The sequence below is a fragment of the Schistocerca americana genome, chromosome 9, assembly GCF_021461395.2.
Source record: "Schistocerca americana isolate TAMUIC-IGC-003095 chromosome 9, iqSchAmer2.1, whole genome shotgun sequence".
NCBI classification, from domain to species: Eukaryota; Metazoa; Arthropoda; class Insecta; order Orthoptera; family Acrididae; genus Schistocerca; species Schistocerca americana.
In genome coordinates, this window is record NC_060127.1 from 53754337 (window position 1) to 53771230 (window position 16894).

At 42.2% G+C, this 16894-nt stretch overlaps 1 protein-coding gene across 1 annotated transcript in view; it reads left to right on the forward strand.

Moving 5' to 3' along the window:
- The window catches only part of LOC124551334 (nuclear factor related to kappa-B-binding protein), a 195438-nt gene that overhangs the window by 22479 nt on the left and 156065 nt on the right, over nucleotides 1-16894 (forward strand). Inside the window, exons 6-7 of the mRNA XM_047126355.1 lie at nucleotides 77-409; nucleotides 9257-9465. Of these exons, the coding sequence (XP_046982311.1) occupies nucleotides 77-409; nucleotides 9257-9465 (542 nt within the window). The remainder of the gene's footprint in view (nucleotides 1-76; nucleotides 410-9256; nucleotides 9466-16894) is intronic.

Genomic DNA, 16894 nt, shown 5'->3' on the forward strand with positions numbered 1-16894 from the left:
ATTTACTTTGTAGCATATATGTGTATATATGTGTATAAAAACAAGTTAATAATAATACCTGTCGTTTTTCGTACAGTCACATCCGGATCTGGAGACCCACGGTATCTCGATACACGATGTGGCAACGAGGGCGCAGATGGCTAAGAGACCGATTCCCGCGACACCTCCGCTGCGCTGCCCTCCCTCCTCCAGCCCCACGCCGAATGCTACCTCGTCGCCTGTTAGCACACCTAGTCACCACTACCAGCAGCAACGAGCGGCGACACCACCGAGTACACCTCACGAGGGAGGGAAGGTGACCGTAAAGCGCCAGAACATGCCGGCGAGGGCAGGGAGTGGGAAAGGAAGCAGTGCTGACCATCAGCATGTCAACAACAGGGCGCCTCATCTTCGCATTGCTAGCCCACAGGTAAGCATCAGTTGTGCTTTTGCACAAATGCAAAGGAATGTAAGCTATATAAGACATTTTACTGTCAGAGAACAAAAATTGCAACACCAGCAGTTAAAGCAAATAGCAATGCAAACACCTTAGGCACTTCTGACTGATGCTAATATTGCCTCTAATTATCCAACCACCCTCACGAACCATTGTAAAAGAGTGTCCCCTCATTACCAGGTACACGAAAAATTTGCATTTTGCAATAAATTCGAATATAGATGCGAATTCTGCCCCGAAATGCAAAAATTCTAACTTATGTAACAGACACGGTTTTATAGAGAATTTTATCCAGGTGAACTATTTTATCAGAAATAGTTTGAAATAGCTTTATTTTCTTCATATAATAATCGAAAATGTAACCAATTTTTAGTTATTAGTCATCACATGATAAAGCCCAATATGGAAAGATAACGTGTTTAAAAAAAAGTAGTACACAAGTGTAGCAATGTAGTCATTGGTCTCAGTGTTCTGGCACCAGGCCAATTGCAGATGGTTGAATAGTCTGTATATGATACACAGGGCAATGCAATGTTGAACTCAACTGTCGGACCTAGCACCTTAGAACTAAGAAACACTTGTGATTCTTGAAATGTTCCCAGCTTAAAGAGTATTGGGACTCCAGCTGGATGATGTAGACCTTTTGCCATGATATTTTGGCTGACAACCATTCAGCCATCTTCAGGTGATTGTTTTGCACTGGAGATTGGTAGTTCACATCACTAACTTTATACCAAAAGTTGGCTCAGATACGCATGTATGAGGGCAGCAGTTACAAGAGCGACCTCTTTCGAGTTTCGCGGTCCCTTCAAATGTAGCTCCATCTATGGCCCACAGGCACATGCGTGATGGTGACACTGCATACACATTCTCTGCCAGAATGTGCAATTGCAGAGTTAAAATTCAGATGTCAAAATTAATGAAACTAATTGTTGCTGGTCATAAAATGTTTTCTTTCTGAAGAAATTAAAAAATTAATCAGGTCTCACACATTATCCAACTGAAAGCTGTCATTACGATTAATAAGATCTTGTGCTAAATGTATTTCCATTGTTTCCTTAACAATTGAATCCCAGAAGGACCTCATCGAGGCCAAGGTTTGTGTGGCAGAATAATCCATGGAATATCCAGTGGAGACACAATGCTTGGCTATGGCTGACTTACTGGCCTGTGAAAGGCAATTGTGGTGATCATGTTCGATGCACCTTTCATGCACTGTGTTCATTGTTTGACCAATGTAGGCTGTGCCACACTGACAATGTATTCCAGCCATCTGCAATTCGAGAATGTCCTTTGCCAATCCGAGAAAAGCACAAGTGTTTGTAGGTGGACAGAAGATTACTTGCACATGATGTTTCCTCAAGATTCTGCCTAATTTCGATGAAATATTGCTGACATACGCGAGGAATGCCCTGGACTTGAACCGCTCCTTTCCTCTTGATCTTGTGGGTGGTCACATTTCTTATTCCTTATGGTATGTGCCTATTTCTTCGCATCGGCATTCTTCAAAAACAACTGCTGGAAATGATGAACAAAAATCTAAATGACAAGATTGGTCTTTGCGGTACAGAAAGACATAAGGGGAAATGTTGACCAGAAATTGCAACATTTAACTTCACCTCGCAATTTTGACACTACAGCTACTAAGTTGCTGGCATTGGCAGAAATTAAAAAGACAGGGAATTCAACATGAAGTGTTCGGACAAATCCGATATGTGACGAAACTGAGCAACGGACCCAACAGGCGCCTTTTACTGTGCCACTTAAGTGCAGTTACCATTGTTAGCAAAGTGGTTATTGCCAAGTGTGAATATGCATAGTTTTTCTTTCAATTTGTGCTGTAAGGGAGACAGATAGGCTGCTACTTTGTTGACATACAGAATATCTAATAATAAATCAATACTTATATAATAGAGGGAAACATTCCACGCGGGAAAAATATATTTAAAAACAAAGATGATGTGACTTACCATACGAAAGCGCTGGCAGGTCAATAGAAACACAAACAAACACATACATACACACAAAATTCTAGCTTTTGCAACCAACGGTTGCTTCGTCAGGAAAGAGGGAAGGAGAGGGAAAGACGAAAGGATGTGGGTTTTAAGGGAGAGGGTAAGGAGTCATTCCAATCCCGGGAGCGGAAAGACTTACCTTAGGGGGAAAAAAGGACAGGTATACACTCGCGCGCACACACACACACACACACACACACACACACACACACACATATCCATCCGCACATACGCAGACACAAGCAGACATTTCATGTCTGCTTGTCTGTATGTCCGCTTGTGTCTGTGTATGTGCGGATGGATATGTGTGTGTGTGTGTGTGTGTGTGCGAGTGTATACCTGTCCTTTTTTCCCCCTAAGGTAAGTCTTTCCGCTCCCGGGATTGGAATGACTCCTTACCCTCTCCCTTAAAACCCACATCCTTTCGTCTTTCCCTCTCCTTCCCTCTTTCCTGACGAAGCAACCGTTGGTTGCAAAAGCTAGAATTTTGTGTGTATGTATGTGTTTGTTTGTGTTTCTATCGACCTGCCAGCGCTTTCGTATGGTAAGTCACATCATCTTTGTTTTTAAATATAAATCAATACTTAAATATACAGCTCTAAAACATATATACAATGTGAAGCCGATATTTTTATGGGCCAGTACATCGATATTTTTTCAGATGATGTATTGATACTTTTCCTTGACATATCGAGAGTCGATGATATTTTTTTAATTATCAATATATCAGATTCCCAATATTTTAAAAAAATATTGAGAGACCTAATACAGAGCCTTCCGTGCTACATGAAAGAAGCCAACTACTTCCCGAACAGTCTCGGATCCACTCTCACTCCTCTCCTACCTGGAGCTTTCTGTGTCACTAATGACGCAACCTCACTTTACCCAAACGTCCTGCATACACATAGCATCTCAACCGTAGAACACTACCTTCTCTCCAGCAGCCATCTGAAAGTGTTCCTAAAACCTCATTCATTGTAACCCTAGCCACCTTCATCCTAATCCAAAACTACTTCCCTTGAGAGGACTAGTTGTACAAACAAATCAGGGGGACTGCTATGGGAACCAGAACAACTCCCTCACCATGCAATATTTTTCATAGGACAAATGGAAGAGGCATTCCTCAAGACCCAGAAGCTCTGCTCCCTGGCTTGGTGTAGATTTATCAATTATGTCTCTGTGGCTGTTCTCAGAGTGAAGAAGAACTTCGCTTTTTGTAACAGCTTAACTCATTTTCCCAACACTAGTCCTTTTCTGTATCCACCTCACTGACCCCCTGTACACAAACTTCAGTGCATATAAAACCAGCCACTAAGCAATTATATCAATGTTTTTTTTTTTTTTTTTTTTTTTTGCCACTGCCTCCTCTTCCATATCAAATACTCCCTTCCCTACATCCTACTCTTCCACTGCAAAGTTATCTGCTGTACCACCAAATCCTGCAATAGTGAAAATAAATAATTTCTGTAGACAGTGACAAATACACCACCACCACCACCATCATCATCATCATCAGTGTTCTGCCAAAAGGCAGGTTTTCACATGGTAGTTCTCAGGCTGTCCGGTCTTCTGCCATTCTCTTCAGGTCTGCATAATTTCCTCTTCCCTTTATGTCGTGTATCCTCTTGTATCGCCTTCTTCATCTCAGTCTTCTCCCACGAACCAATCGTTCCGAAGCATCTACTAGCAAGCGCTCCCTTCTCAATAAATGTCCCAACCAGTTCTTTTTCTACATCTACATCTACATTGATACTCCGCAAGCCACCCAACGGTGTGTGGCGGAGGGCACTTTACGTGCCACTGTCATTACCTCCCTTTCCTGTTCCAGTCGCGTATGGTTCGCGGGAAGAACGACTGTCTGAAAGCCTCCGTGCGCGCTCTAATCTCTCTAATTTTACATTCGTGATCTCCTCGGGAAGTATAAGTAGGGGGAAGCAATATATTTGATACCTCATCCAGAAACGCACCCTCTCGAAACCTGGCGAGCAAGCTACACCACGATGCAGAGCGCCTCTCTTGCAGAGTCTGCCACTTGAGTTTATTAAACATCTCCGTAACGCTATCACAGTTACCAAATAACCCAGTGACGAAACGCGCCGCTCTTCTTTGGATCTTCTCTATCTCCTCCGTCAACCCGACCTGGTACGGATCCCACACTGATGAGCAATACTCAAGTATAGGTCGAACGAGTGTTTTGTAAGCCACCTCCTTTGTTGATGGACTACATTTTCTAAGCACTCTCCCAATGAATCTCAACCTGGTACCCGCCTTACCAACAATTAGTTTTATATGATCATTCCACTTCAAATCGTTCCGTACGCATACTCCCAGATATTTTACAGAAGTAACTGCTACCAGTGTTTGTTCCGCTATCATATAATCATACAATAAAGGATCCTTCTTTCTATGTATTCGCAATACATTACATTTGTCTATGTTAAGGGTCAGTTGCCACTCCCTGCACCAAGTGCCTATCCGCTGCAGATCTTCCTGTATTTCGCTACAATTTTCTAATGCAGCAACTTCTCTGTATACTACAGCATCATCCGCGAAAAGCCGCATGGAACTTCCGACACTATCTACTAAGTCATTTATATATATTGTGAAAAGCAATGGTCCCATAACACTCCCCTGTGGCACGCCAGAGATTACTTTAACGTCTGTAGACGTCTCTCCATTGATAACAACATGCTGTGTTCTGTTTGCTAAAAACTCTTCAATCCAGCCACACAGCTGGTCTGATATTCCGTAGGCTCTTACTTTGTTTATCAGGTGACACAGTGCGGAACTGTATCGAACGCCTTCCGGAAGTCAAGAAAAATAGCATCTACCTGGGAGCCTGTATCTAATATTTTCTGGGTCTCATGAACAAATAAGGCGAGTTGGGTCTCACACGATCGCTGTTTCCGGAATCCATGTTGATTCCTACATAGTAGATTCTGGGTTTCCAGAAATGACATGATACGCGAGCAAAAAACATGTTCTAAAATTCTACAAGAGATCGACGTAAGAGATATAGGTCTATAGTTTTGCGCATCTGCTCGACGACCCTTCTTGAAGACTGGGACTATCTGTGCTCTTTTCCAATCATTTGGAACCCTCCGTTCCTCTAGAGACTTGCGGTACACGGCTGTTAGAAGGGGGGCAAGTTCTTTCGCGTACTCTGTGTAGAATCGAATTGGTATCCCGTCAGGTCCAGTGGACTTTCCTCTATTGAGTGATTCCAGTTGCTTTTCTATTCCTTGGACACTTATTTCGATGTCAGCCATTTTTTCGTTTGTGCGAGGATTTAGAGAAGGAACTGCAGTGCGGTCTTCCTCTGTGAAACAGCTTTGGAAAAAGGTGTTTAGTATTTCAGCTTTACGCGTGTCATCCTCTGTTTCAATGCCATCATCATCCCGTAGTGTCTGGATATGCTGTTTCGAGCCACTTACTGATTTAACGTAAGACCAGAACTTCCTAGGATTTTCTGTCAAGTCGGTACATAGAATTTTACTTTCGAATTCAATGAACGCTTCACGCATAGCCCTCCTTACGCTAACTTTGACATCGTTTAGCTTCAGTTTGTCTGAGAGGTTTTGGCTGCGTTTAAACTTGGAGTGGAGCTCTCTTTGCTTTCGCAGTAGTTTCCTAACTTTGTTGTTGTACCACGGTGGGTTTTTCCCGTTCCTCACAGTTTTACTCGGCACGTACCTGTCTAAAACGCATTTTACGATTGCCTTGAACTTTTTCCATAAACACTCAACATTGTCAGTGTCGGAACAGAAATTTTCGTTTTGATCTGTTAGGTAGTCTGAAATCTGCCTTCTATTACTCTTGCTAAACAGATAAACCTTCCTCCCTTTTTTTATATTCCTATTAACTTCCATATTCAGGGATGCTGCAACGGCCTTATGATCACTGATTCCCTGTTCTGTACATACAGATTCGAAAAGTTCGGGTCTGTTTGTTATCAGTAGGTCCAAGATGTTATCTCCACGAGTCGGTTCTCTGTTTAATTGCTCGAGGTAATTTTCGGATAGTGCACTCAGTATAATGTCACTCGATGCTCTGTCCCTACCACCCGTCCTAAACATCTGAGTGTCCCAGTCTATATCTGGTAAATTGAAATCTCCACCTAAGACTATAACATGCTGAGAAAATTTATGTGAAATGTATTCCAAATTTTCTCTCAGTTGTTCTGCCACTAATGCTGCTGAGTCGGGAGGTCGGTAAAAGGAGCCAATTATTAACCTAGTTCGGTTGTTTAGTGTAACCTCCACCCATAATAATTCACAGGAACTATCCACTTCTACTTCACTACAGGATAAACTACTACTAACAGCGATGAACACTCCACCACCGGTTGCATGCAATCTATCCTTTCTAAACACCGTGTGTACCTTTGTAAAAATTTCGGCAGAATTTATCTCTGGCTTAAGCCAGCTTTCTGTACCTATAACGATTTCAGCTTCGGTGCTTTCTATCAGCGCTTGAAGTTCCGGTACTTTACCAACGCAGCTTCGACAGTTGACAATTACAATACCGATTGCTGCTTGGTCCCCGCATGTCCTGACTTTGCCCCGCACCCGTTGAGGCTGTTGCCCTTTCTGTACTTGCCCAAGGCCATCTAACCTAAAAAACCGCCCAGCCCACGCCACACAACCCCTGCTACCCGTGTAGCCGCTTGTTGCGTGTAGTGGACTCCTGACCTATCCAGCGGAACCCGAAACCCCACCACCCTATGGCGCAAGTCGAGGAATCTGCAGCCCACACGGTCGCAGAACCGTCTCAGCCTCTGATTCAGACCCTCCACTCGGCTCTGTACCAAAGGTCCGCAGTCAGTCCTGTCGATGATGCTGCAGATGGTGAGCTCTGCTTTCATCCCGCTAGCGAGACTGGCAGTCTTCACCAAATCAGATAGCCGCCGGAAGCCAGAGAGGATTTCCTCCGATCCATAGCGACACACATCATTGGTGCCGACATGAGCGACCACCTGCAGATGGGTGCACCCTGTACCCTTCATGGCATCCGGAAGGACACTTTCCACATCTGGAATGACTCCCCCCGGTATGCACACGGAGTGCACATTGGTTTTCTTCCCCTCTCTTGCTGCCATTTCCCTAAGGGGCCCCATTACGCGCCTGACGTTGGAGCTCCCAACTACCAGTAAGCCCACCCTCTGCGACTGCCCGGATCTTGCAGACTGAGGGGCAACCTCTGGAACAGGACAAGCAGCCATGTCAGGCCGAAGATCAGTATCAGCCTGAGACAGAGCCTGAAACCGGTTCGTCAGACAAACTGGAGAGGCTTTCCGTTCAGCCCTCCGGAATGTCTTTCGCCCCCTGCCACACCTTGAAACGACCTCCCACTCTACCACAGGTGAGGGATCAGCCTCAATGCGGGCAGTATCCCGGGCAACCACAGTCGTAGTCCGATCAGGGGATGCGTGGGACGAGCTGGCCGTCCCCGACAAACCCCCATCCCGACCCCCACAGTGATGCCCATTGGCAACAGCCTCAAGCTGTGTGACCGAAGCCAACACTGCCTGAAGCTGGGAGCGAAGGGATGCCAACTCAGCCTGCATCCGAACACAGCAGTTGCAGTCCCTATCCATGCTAAAAACTGTTTTGCTAAGAACGTCTGAACTAATCTACAGAGAGCGCAAACAAATCGACAAAATTTAAGCGGTTATTAAAATACAAGATTGCCTAGTAAATGCAGTAATGCTGCTACTTGCGCACTGCTGACACTGCTCGGCGGCGGAAGGAGACTAAGCGAAATTACACTATTCAGGTACTAAAACACGATGCTACACTCTCAATACTATAATATGCCCGAAATTTATGAATTAAACAATGCAAGAACCAAAAACACGCAAAGAAATTAAGAGTTAAACTGTGTAACAAATGAGTGAGCTAGGAGTATACGACTTGCTGCTCAGCTGCTTATCCAACGGCGGCAGGGAGCACACTGACTGCGACCAACCGACACTGGCCGTTCAAAACAAAACAGTAGACAAACGACTACGCGAATTTACACTATTCAGGTACTAAAACGCGATGCTACAACTCTCAAATACTATAATACGCTCGAAATTTATGAATTAAACAATGCAAGTACCAAAAACACGCAAAGAAATTAAGAATTAAACTATGTAACAAATGAGTGAGCTAGGAGTATACGACTTGCTGCTGCAGCTGCTTATCCAACGGCGGCAGGGAGCACACCTTTCTCTTACAACCTTCAGCAGACATCTTCTCTCACCAACCCTTTCCAATACTCTTTCATTACTCACTCTTTCCATCCAGCTTATTGTCCCCATTCTCCTCCACATCCACATCTAAGTTTGTTTTAAAAAGCTATACACAACTGTGAACTCCAGCCATGGGAAATTAATCAGTTACTGTATTTAGCTTTCCATCCTTATCCACTTCAAGGTTGTTATCCACCTTTATTGATCTTGAAAGTAATAAATTATTAAAACTTTGATATTTCTTCCTTTCATTTTGAAAGTCATTCGGTAAAACTCACTATTTTTGCTGAGTACTGATGAAACAGTTGTTATACTTGATGAATATATGTTTATAATACACACTCAGATAGCTTAGCATGTTAATATGCTGCTTTTGGGATTCAGGGAGGTGAGCCGGTTTCAGATCGCATCTGCCATGCAGATTATGATAAGGGCTGATGAGGCAGCCAGTCCGGTTGCAGCTTTGTGTGTGTGTGTGTGTTTTGCACAGTTTGCAGTCTGTGACACATCAAACATGAAAGAGCTATTCATTGCCTGACATTTCATTAATCAATTTATTGTGTTATCCAGGTAACCAATGCTGGAGCCAACAGTTCAGAGAGCTCAGAAAGTGGGGATGAAACTGAATCTGAATCGGAAGATGCTGTCGACGATAAGACAGGCCTTTTGCCAATGTCTGTTAAAGAAGAACTTATGGTGCTACCAGAAATTAAGACAGAACCTATCGAAGACACAGAACCATCCCCCAGGGCAAAAGTACGGCGGACTAACAGCGTTGGGTAAGTGTTAAAGTAAAGTTGTCCTCTCTAAATTGTCCTAACATCTCGAGCACAGAGACATTGCTATCTGCGTAGTTCCTGCAATTTTTCAAGCTGGAATACATACTACCACAACCACACCCAAACTCGCTCATACATCGTGAAACTGTCTTTTTTTGAGTGGTTGCTTGTTCTAACAAGAATAAGAGAGGGCAGAGAGCAAAGGCCGATTAAGATGACTGTCTTTTTGAGTTTTTTCAAAAAATTTGCTACAGTTTAATTTATTTTCTGAAATTGTGCTTACTTAAAATTTGCACACTTTTGCATGCAATTTAACCAATTCTGGTAACTTTTTGCAGTCTGATGTTGATACCTCAAAGCTGTGGTTTTGTAAGAATTCACGTTTCATGAGGTGTTGCATGTTGCTGTCCACGCACTTTTTGTTTGAAATTAAGTGACAAAAAGAAGCCAGTAGGTGATAAATACACAGTCAAGTCACATTAATGTGAGCAGCACCTGTGTTCGACAACTACATGCAATAACCACTCACAGATAGCAGTTGGCAGTGGAGGGTATACAAAGTGGGGGAGGGGCGAATGTGGAAAATAGTGCAGTTGTTGTCCTAATGTGGAAATGGAGCAATTTATATGATGTCCAAAATAGCATGAAGATAGGCCTTTGGGTCAAATGTGGAAGCATTTTGGAAATGGTTAAATTTGTAGACTGTTCTCGTGCTACGGTGGTTAAAATATACTGTATATGACAAAGTGGTGCTATCCAAAATTAGGGCTGAGGCAGTTGTGGTGGACTACAGGCCATAGAGAACAGGGGGAATTACAGCTATGGAGATGTGTGTATGGGCAAATTTACGTGCAACCATTGAGTAACTAACTGCACAGATGAATCAAGGGGCTACCAGCAGTGTTCCCTCAGTGACAGTTCACCAATTGTTGCTGCGTGTGAGCCTCTGCGGCAGGCGCCTGTTCGTCGGCTACAAAGGCTGGAATTTGCACACCAGTACCACAACTGGACATCACATTTTTAGATTAATCACATTTTGTGACCCATTGAACCTATGGCCATTGGCGTGTAGCAATTGTCGGAAGGGTCCAGGCGAGAGGAGAGAGCATTATAATCTGGGAAATATTTTCGTGTCATTCCCTGGGTGATCTCTCATTCTGGAAAGTGTTTTGGATCAGCACAAGTATGCGTCTATCTTTGGGGCTGTGTTCACCCCTACATGCAGTTGGCTTTTTGCTCGGCACGATGGTATCTACCAACAGGACTGTGCAATATCTTGCACAGCTTGTGTGTCACAGAACTCCGTTCTGAAATCTAGAAATGGACAGACAGTCTACATCAGAATTATTTTTTCTTCTAGCATGTTGTTGCAAACTATATAATTCATCCTAAATGCACCCTTTTCGTTAACTACAAATGTGAGGTGAAAAGCAAAAAGGGACCTCTTGTTCATTGTTGCCAAAAAGAGTAGTTTGCCTAAGAACTATCGTGTTTTTTTTTTTTTAATTTTTTTTTTTTTTAATACGCTTTACTTTGTCCTCTATAAGCTAAAACCAATAATAAAATTTTTCAGTACATAAAACACTCAACTGTGTCTTTAAAGTAGAAAAAGTCAAGATGATACTTAATATTGTTAACACTCCTTGTTATACATGTTTGAGCTCTCCTCCTCAAAGACATGAAGTTATGCTACAAAGAAATGACTTGTCACCAAGGATTTCACTTCAGTGTATGAGAATATGTTTAAACAAATCACTGTTCAACTAACTTTTTACCTGTGTGCTGGCTAAAAACAGTGTACTTCCAACTATAACACAACATCAGACATAACTCTTGTAACAGAATTTGCCTCACAGCAACCAAAATCAATTAGAACTCTTAGGCTAACAGTCTACTCCAAACTGCAATAAGACAACCCAAGTCTTCATATAACTCTACTTTATTGATCAAAATCTGGTGCCAGCTGATGTCAGGTCAACATGTTTACCTACCTAACTAAAGTATTGTCACTACTTTTTAATACCAAATCATTACGTGGAGAGAGTATAGTCTGTAAATATACTCTGTGAATATAGTATCCTTCTGGTTTTGGTCTGTTGCTGCTGGCTTGGCCCAGCACCATTGGTTCTCCGATGTCCAGGGACTTTTGAAACATCATCTGAACAAATTTCCAGCACATTTTCTAATGTAAAGTCATCCGGTAGTTAATTACTCAGAATAACTCTGAACATAATTGCATTGAGCCACACTCCATTATACAGAGCTACTATAAATCATTCATTTGTTTTGAAAGTTCTATATTTTCCAAAGTATTATTTGTACCATTATGACTGATGCATGAATAGAGCTGTAAACTCACCAAGTTTGTATTTTGCCCACCAGTTGGCATTAAGCATGCACTGCCTTGACAAAATGGCGACAAAGCGAGAAAAGAGTTTTTGTGTGGAATATGCGAGGTTTTTGTCTGATACAAGAGTGCAGTGTGCATTCAGAAGGAATTATGGAAAGGAACTACCATTAGTAATTTGGAAATCCTGGTTGTCTCTGTAAACAGAAAAGTACCAGTCGACCAACTGTGCCAGGTCCAACTATGGAGATGGTAAGGGAAATTTTCATATGCAGTCCAAAAATATCAGTGGTCTGTGCAAACCACAAATGTGGACTATTGCAGCAAACCACATGGAAGATTTTGCAACAGCCGTTACATTTCAAACTACCGTCTGTAGCTCATGCAACAAATAAAATTAGAAGATTATGTGCAGTGCCTTCAGTTTTTCACCACAACATTGTGCCTCCAAGCTGATATTGAGCAATAAACCAACCTTCCATTTATCTTGAAATGTTAATCGCCACAATGTGAGGTTCTGGGTCACTAAAAGTCCTCATGAAATCAGGCATATGAATGAGATTCCAAACAGATATGTTTTCTGTGCAGTGTCACAGATGAAGCTGTATGCGCCGTTTTTCTTCTGCGAGAAGACTGTGACAGGTACCTCTTACCTTGATATGTTGCAGTTGCAGTTATTTACACAATGGACTGTTGAATCTGAGGATTCCAACTCCAACAAGACTTCCCATTGGAGTATTGATGTTCGTTACCTAAATGATGAACTTACATGTCTCTGGATCGGGCGTAGAATTGTGACAATGTGGTTCTGTTACCTTAACTTAAAGGTAGTGAAGAAAGGAATAGTTACTGAGAAGAATTATGAGACTAAAGAATTTAACGTAAATTAATGCCAGGTGGGTACTTAGAAACAAGGACATGCTGTAACACCAGTTCCCACCTGCAGACTGTTGAGAAACTGGTGTCTGGGGTAACTATTCGTATGGCATGTGTAGAGAAATAGGAACTGAGGTCACAATTGTCATGTTGTACAGCATACTCTACAACAGGATCTTGTGCGTTGCCGATATGCACCCTGTGTCTATCGTTACTCATCCTAACTGATAGCTTGGTGACGGTCACACCAGTGTAGAAAGCCGAACAGTGTTTACATAACAACTGCTATATGATGTGTCAATTCATGATTGGCTCTCCTTTTGATAATATGTGTTTTGACAGTTACAGGGCTGGTATATGTGGTGGTAGGACAGTGCATAGGGCAAGTCTTACAGTGAGGATGGTCACAAGGGTAGGAGCCAAAGAGCAGGGAAATGAATGAGAAGGAGCATAGGGGCTGACAAAAATATTGAGGAGATTGGGGGCGGGGGGAGGAGGGGGGGCTAAAAGGTATCATAGGTGTGGTGGGCAAATTGTCAAACAAAAAGGACATCATTTCAGGGCATGATTGTAAGAAATCATGGTCGTGCTGAAGTAGCTGATTAATACATTCAAGACCAGGATAGTACTGAGTGACTAGTGGTGTATTCCTATATTGTTTTTTCAAGGGATCAGCAATACCAGGATAGACTGTGATAGCTGAGACATCTGCTTTTGAATTAGGCTCAAGTGAGAGTGATGGTGTAGAGCTGTAAAGAGTTTGCTTCTTAACAAATACATTTACTTTGAATTCTAGGGCTGTATGCCAGGGAAAGTGTGGCGTGGAGAAGATGTCAGATGTCAGAACGTAGGTATTGTGGTTTGTTTGCAGGTTTAATGGGAATTGAAGTGTGTAGCAGACCCTTGGTGAGGGTGAGTTCAACATAAAGGAAAGTACCTTGGGAGTCGGAACAGGACTGTGTGAAATTTAACTGGGAGAAAGTGTTTAGAGATTCCAAAAATTTTCATCAATGTATCTAAACCAAATCAGGGAGTGAAGCGTTATGGATCCCAGGAAAACCTTCAAGTAAAGTAGGTTTGGAATCAGGTGCACACTGGTTGAGATATATTAAGCAGCAGGCAGACCATGTACATGGGTGTGTTGGTATAGAGGGAGGTGGCACTAATGGCGACAAGCAAGGTGTGTGGTGGGAGTGGGATGGGCACAGATTTAAGATGATCTAGGAAGTATTTGGTGTCTCTGATACAAGCAGGTAGTTGTCGTACTATAGGTTGTAGGTGTTGATCAACTAAAGTAGACATACATTCAATGGGTGCCTTGCTTTGAAGCCAGCAACTGTGGGATCGCCAGGGTGGTTGGGTTTGTGGATCATAAGAAGAAGGTAAAATGTGGGAATGTGTGATTTGAGTGGGATAAAGTTTTATGGACTGTACTGTCTTTACAATATGTCTTTGGTTCTCTCTACCCACCTGGCCGTAATGTATGTTAACTTCTTCGGTCTTAGCATTTCTTCTCAGAAGAAATTCCTTTCTCTACTCCCTTTTAGTTTTATGTATCTTTTATTTTCTGACTTGTCTAGTCCCCCCATCTATCCCCACCTCCACCTTTCTACCACTTAACTTTCCATTCTTATTAGTACGTGCACAATGTTTTGTCAGTAATCCCTGTCTTGCTTATGACAATTTCTTCCACCTTTAAGTTCTCAGGTTTTCAAATCTTGTCTGGTGCAATCCCCAACAATTCCTTATTTCCTTCTCATTTCATCTGGTAAGTGTCACCTGACCAAAGGTTCTGAGTGGATGTTCAATAACCCTCTCCATTTCTTAACCCTCGCCAGTCCTTTTCCTTCATCCCTTTTCCTTTTTCTTCGACCCTTCTGTCAGAAGAAGGAGCCACTGTCTCTGAAACCTTTGCAGATTTCCTTCACTTTTATATGTGTTTTCTCCTACTGCTGGCTGGTTGAGTAGATCTTTTATCCATCCAGGTATATTATACTTTTTAAAAGATTTATTATTTTCATTTATATATGTTCTCTCTTTTGTGCCACACTAATGCTGGGTAAAAAATAGTGTAAGCCATTTATCCTTCTAGTATTTTGTTTATGACTGTTACTGTTATTTTCCAACAGAGATTAGCACTTGTAAAGTAGAATGACAAAATAGTTGTGACATCAGTGTTAAAAATTCTTCAAGTTCCCTTATTTTGTAGAGTACTCTTATCAGGGGTGTCCCAGTATGTATATAGATATAGATATCAGAAAGTATTAATCATTTTGTTCTGATCTAAATGATATCAGTATCAGTATGCAGTATTCAGTATGTGTCCTGTCAACTAATCCTTTCTTTTAGTCATGTTGTGTTACAAATTTATTTTTCTCCCATTTGATTCAGTATCTCTTCATTATTTATGTGATCTACTCACCTAATCTTCTGTTTCACAACATTTCTAACGTTTAATTCTCTTCTTGTCTGAATTGTTTATGATCCAAGTTTCACTACTGTACAGGGCTACACACCAGATGAATACCGTTATGAAAGATTATATAGCAAAACACATTCACACATTTTAGCGTCTTATATCCTAATTTAATTCCCTCAGCATTGCCTGTTCTAATTCACCTACATTCCATGGCATATGTATTACTTTTGTTGTTGATCATGTTATAATCTGTTTTCAAGACACTCTTCATTCCCTTCAGTTGCTCTTTCAAGTCCTTAGCAGTCTCTGACAGAATGACAATGTTATAGGCAAACCTCAAAGTTTTTATTTCTTCTCTCTGTGCTTTATTTCCATTTCCACATTACTCTTTGGATTCGTTTAGTGATTGCTCAATGTACACATTGAATAACGTGGGTATAGGGTACAGCCCTGTCTCATCCCTTCTCAACTAGTGCCCTTCAGTTCTTATAACTGCAGATTGATGTCTGTTGCAGATAAACTTTTACTCCCTGTGCTTCAAGTCAGCATCCTTCAGGCTTTTAGAGAGTACACTCATGTTGACATTGCCCAAAACTTTCTCTAAATCTACAAATGCTATAAGTGTAACTTTGCATTTCTCCAATCTGTCCTGCAAGATAATTCATAATGTCACTATTGCTTCACATGTTGGAACACAAACAGATCTTCCTGTAGGTTGCCTTCTAGCATTCCTGCGATTCTCTCTTTAAAATATTTGATGCTGTTATTGATACTAAGGAGAGGTGCCCAGCTGTGTGATTGAGTTTTTGTAACCATCTGTACGGTGATGCAGGCTAAGGTCCCAGGTCTCACACCCTGCGGCCATTTACCCCACTGGGCCATCATGTCATACATATTGCATTGTGAAGAATAACTCTGAAAGATTTTTTTACAAACATTCGATACGCGAACCATGAGTGACCTGGCAGATGTCAATATGGTAATCAAATTCTTGCCATACCCGTCCCAGTATGGCGTCATCGACTGTCGCAGTGCTTCCCGTATTCTCTCCCGAAGCTCTGCTACATCATGTGGTACAGGTGGTACATACACCGGATCTTTAATGTGTACCCACAGAAAAAAGTCACACAGAGTGACATCTGGTTATCAGGGAGGCCATTTCATGAAATAGTTGTCCCCTTCTGTAACACACCCAATCCATCAATGCAATCATCAGGTACCCCCGAACTTCATGAAGAAAATGGTGTGGAGCCCCATCCTGTTGAAAGATGAACAGAGAGTCAAATTGCATTTGAGACATCAGCCGTTGCTGTACCATGTCCAAGTAGGTATATCCAGTGACAGTGCTCTCGGTGAAGAAGAATGGCCCGTATAGTTTTTGATGTGACGAGGCACAAAAAACATTGACCTTTGGAGAATCACACTCAAATTCAATGCATTTGTGTGGATGATCAGTACCCCAGATTCAGCAGTTATGCCTGTTCACTTTCCCATTAGTGTGAAAAGTGGCTTCGTCGCTAAAAATTAAGTGATCAACAATGCCATCCCTATCCTCATTCAGTTGTTGCAACTGCGAACAAAACTCAAAACGCTTGTCTTTTTTATCGTCATTGAGCTTCTGCACTAGTTCCAATTTGAATGGTTTCATAGACAGCTTCTATTGCAGGACTTTCCACAGTGTCATTGGAGCCATTTTGAGTTCACTGGATGCACGACACACCTATTTCTTTGGACTGCTTATAAGTGTGTCTCGTACGTGCTCCACATTCACTTCTCTCACACTGGGA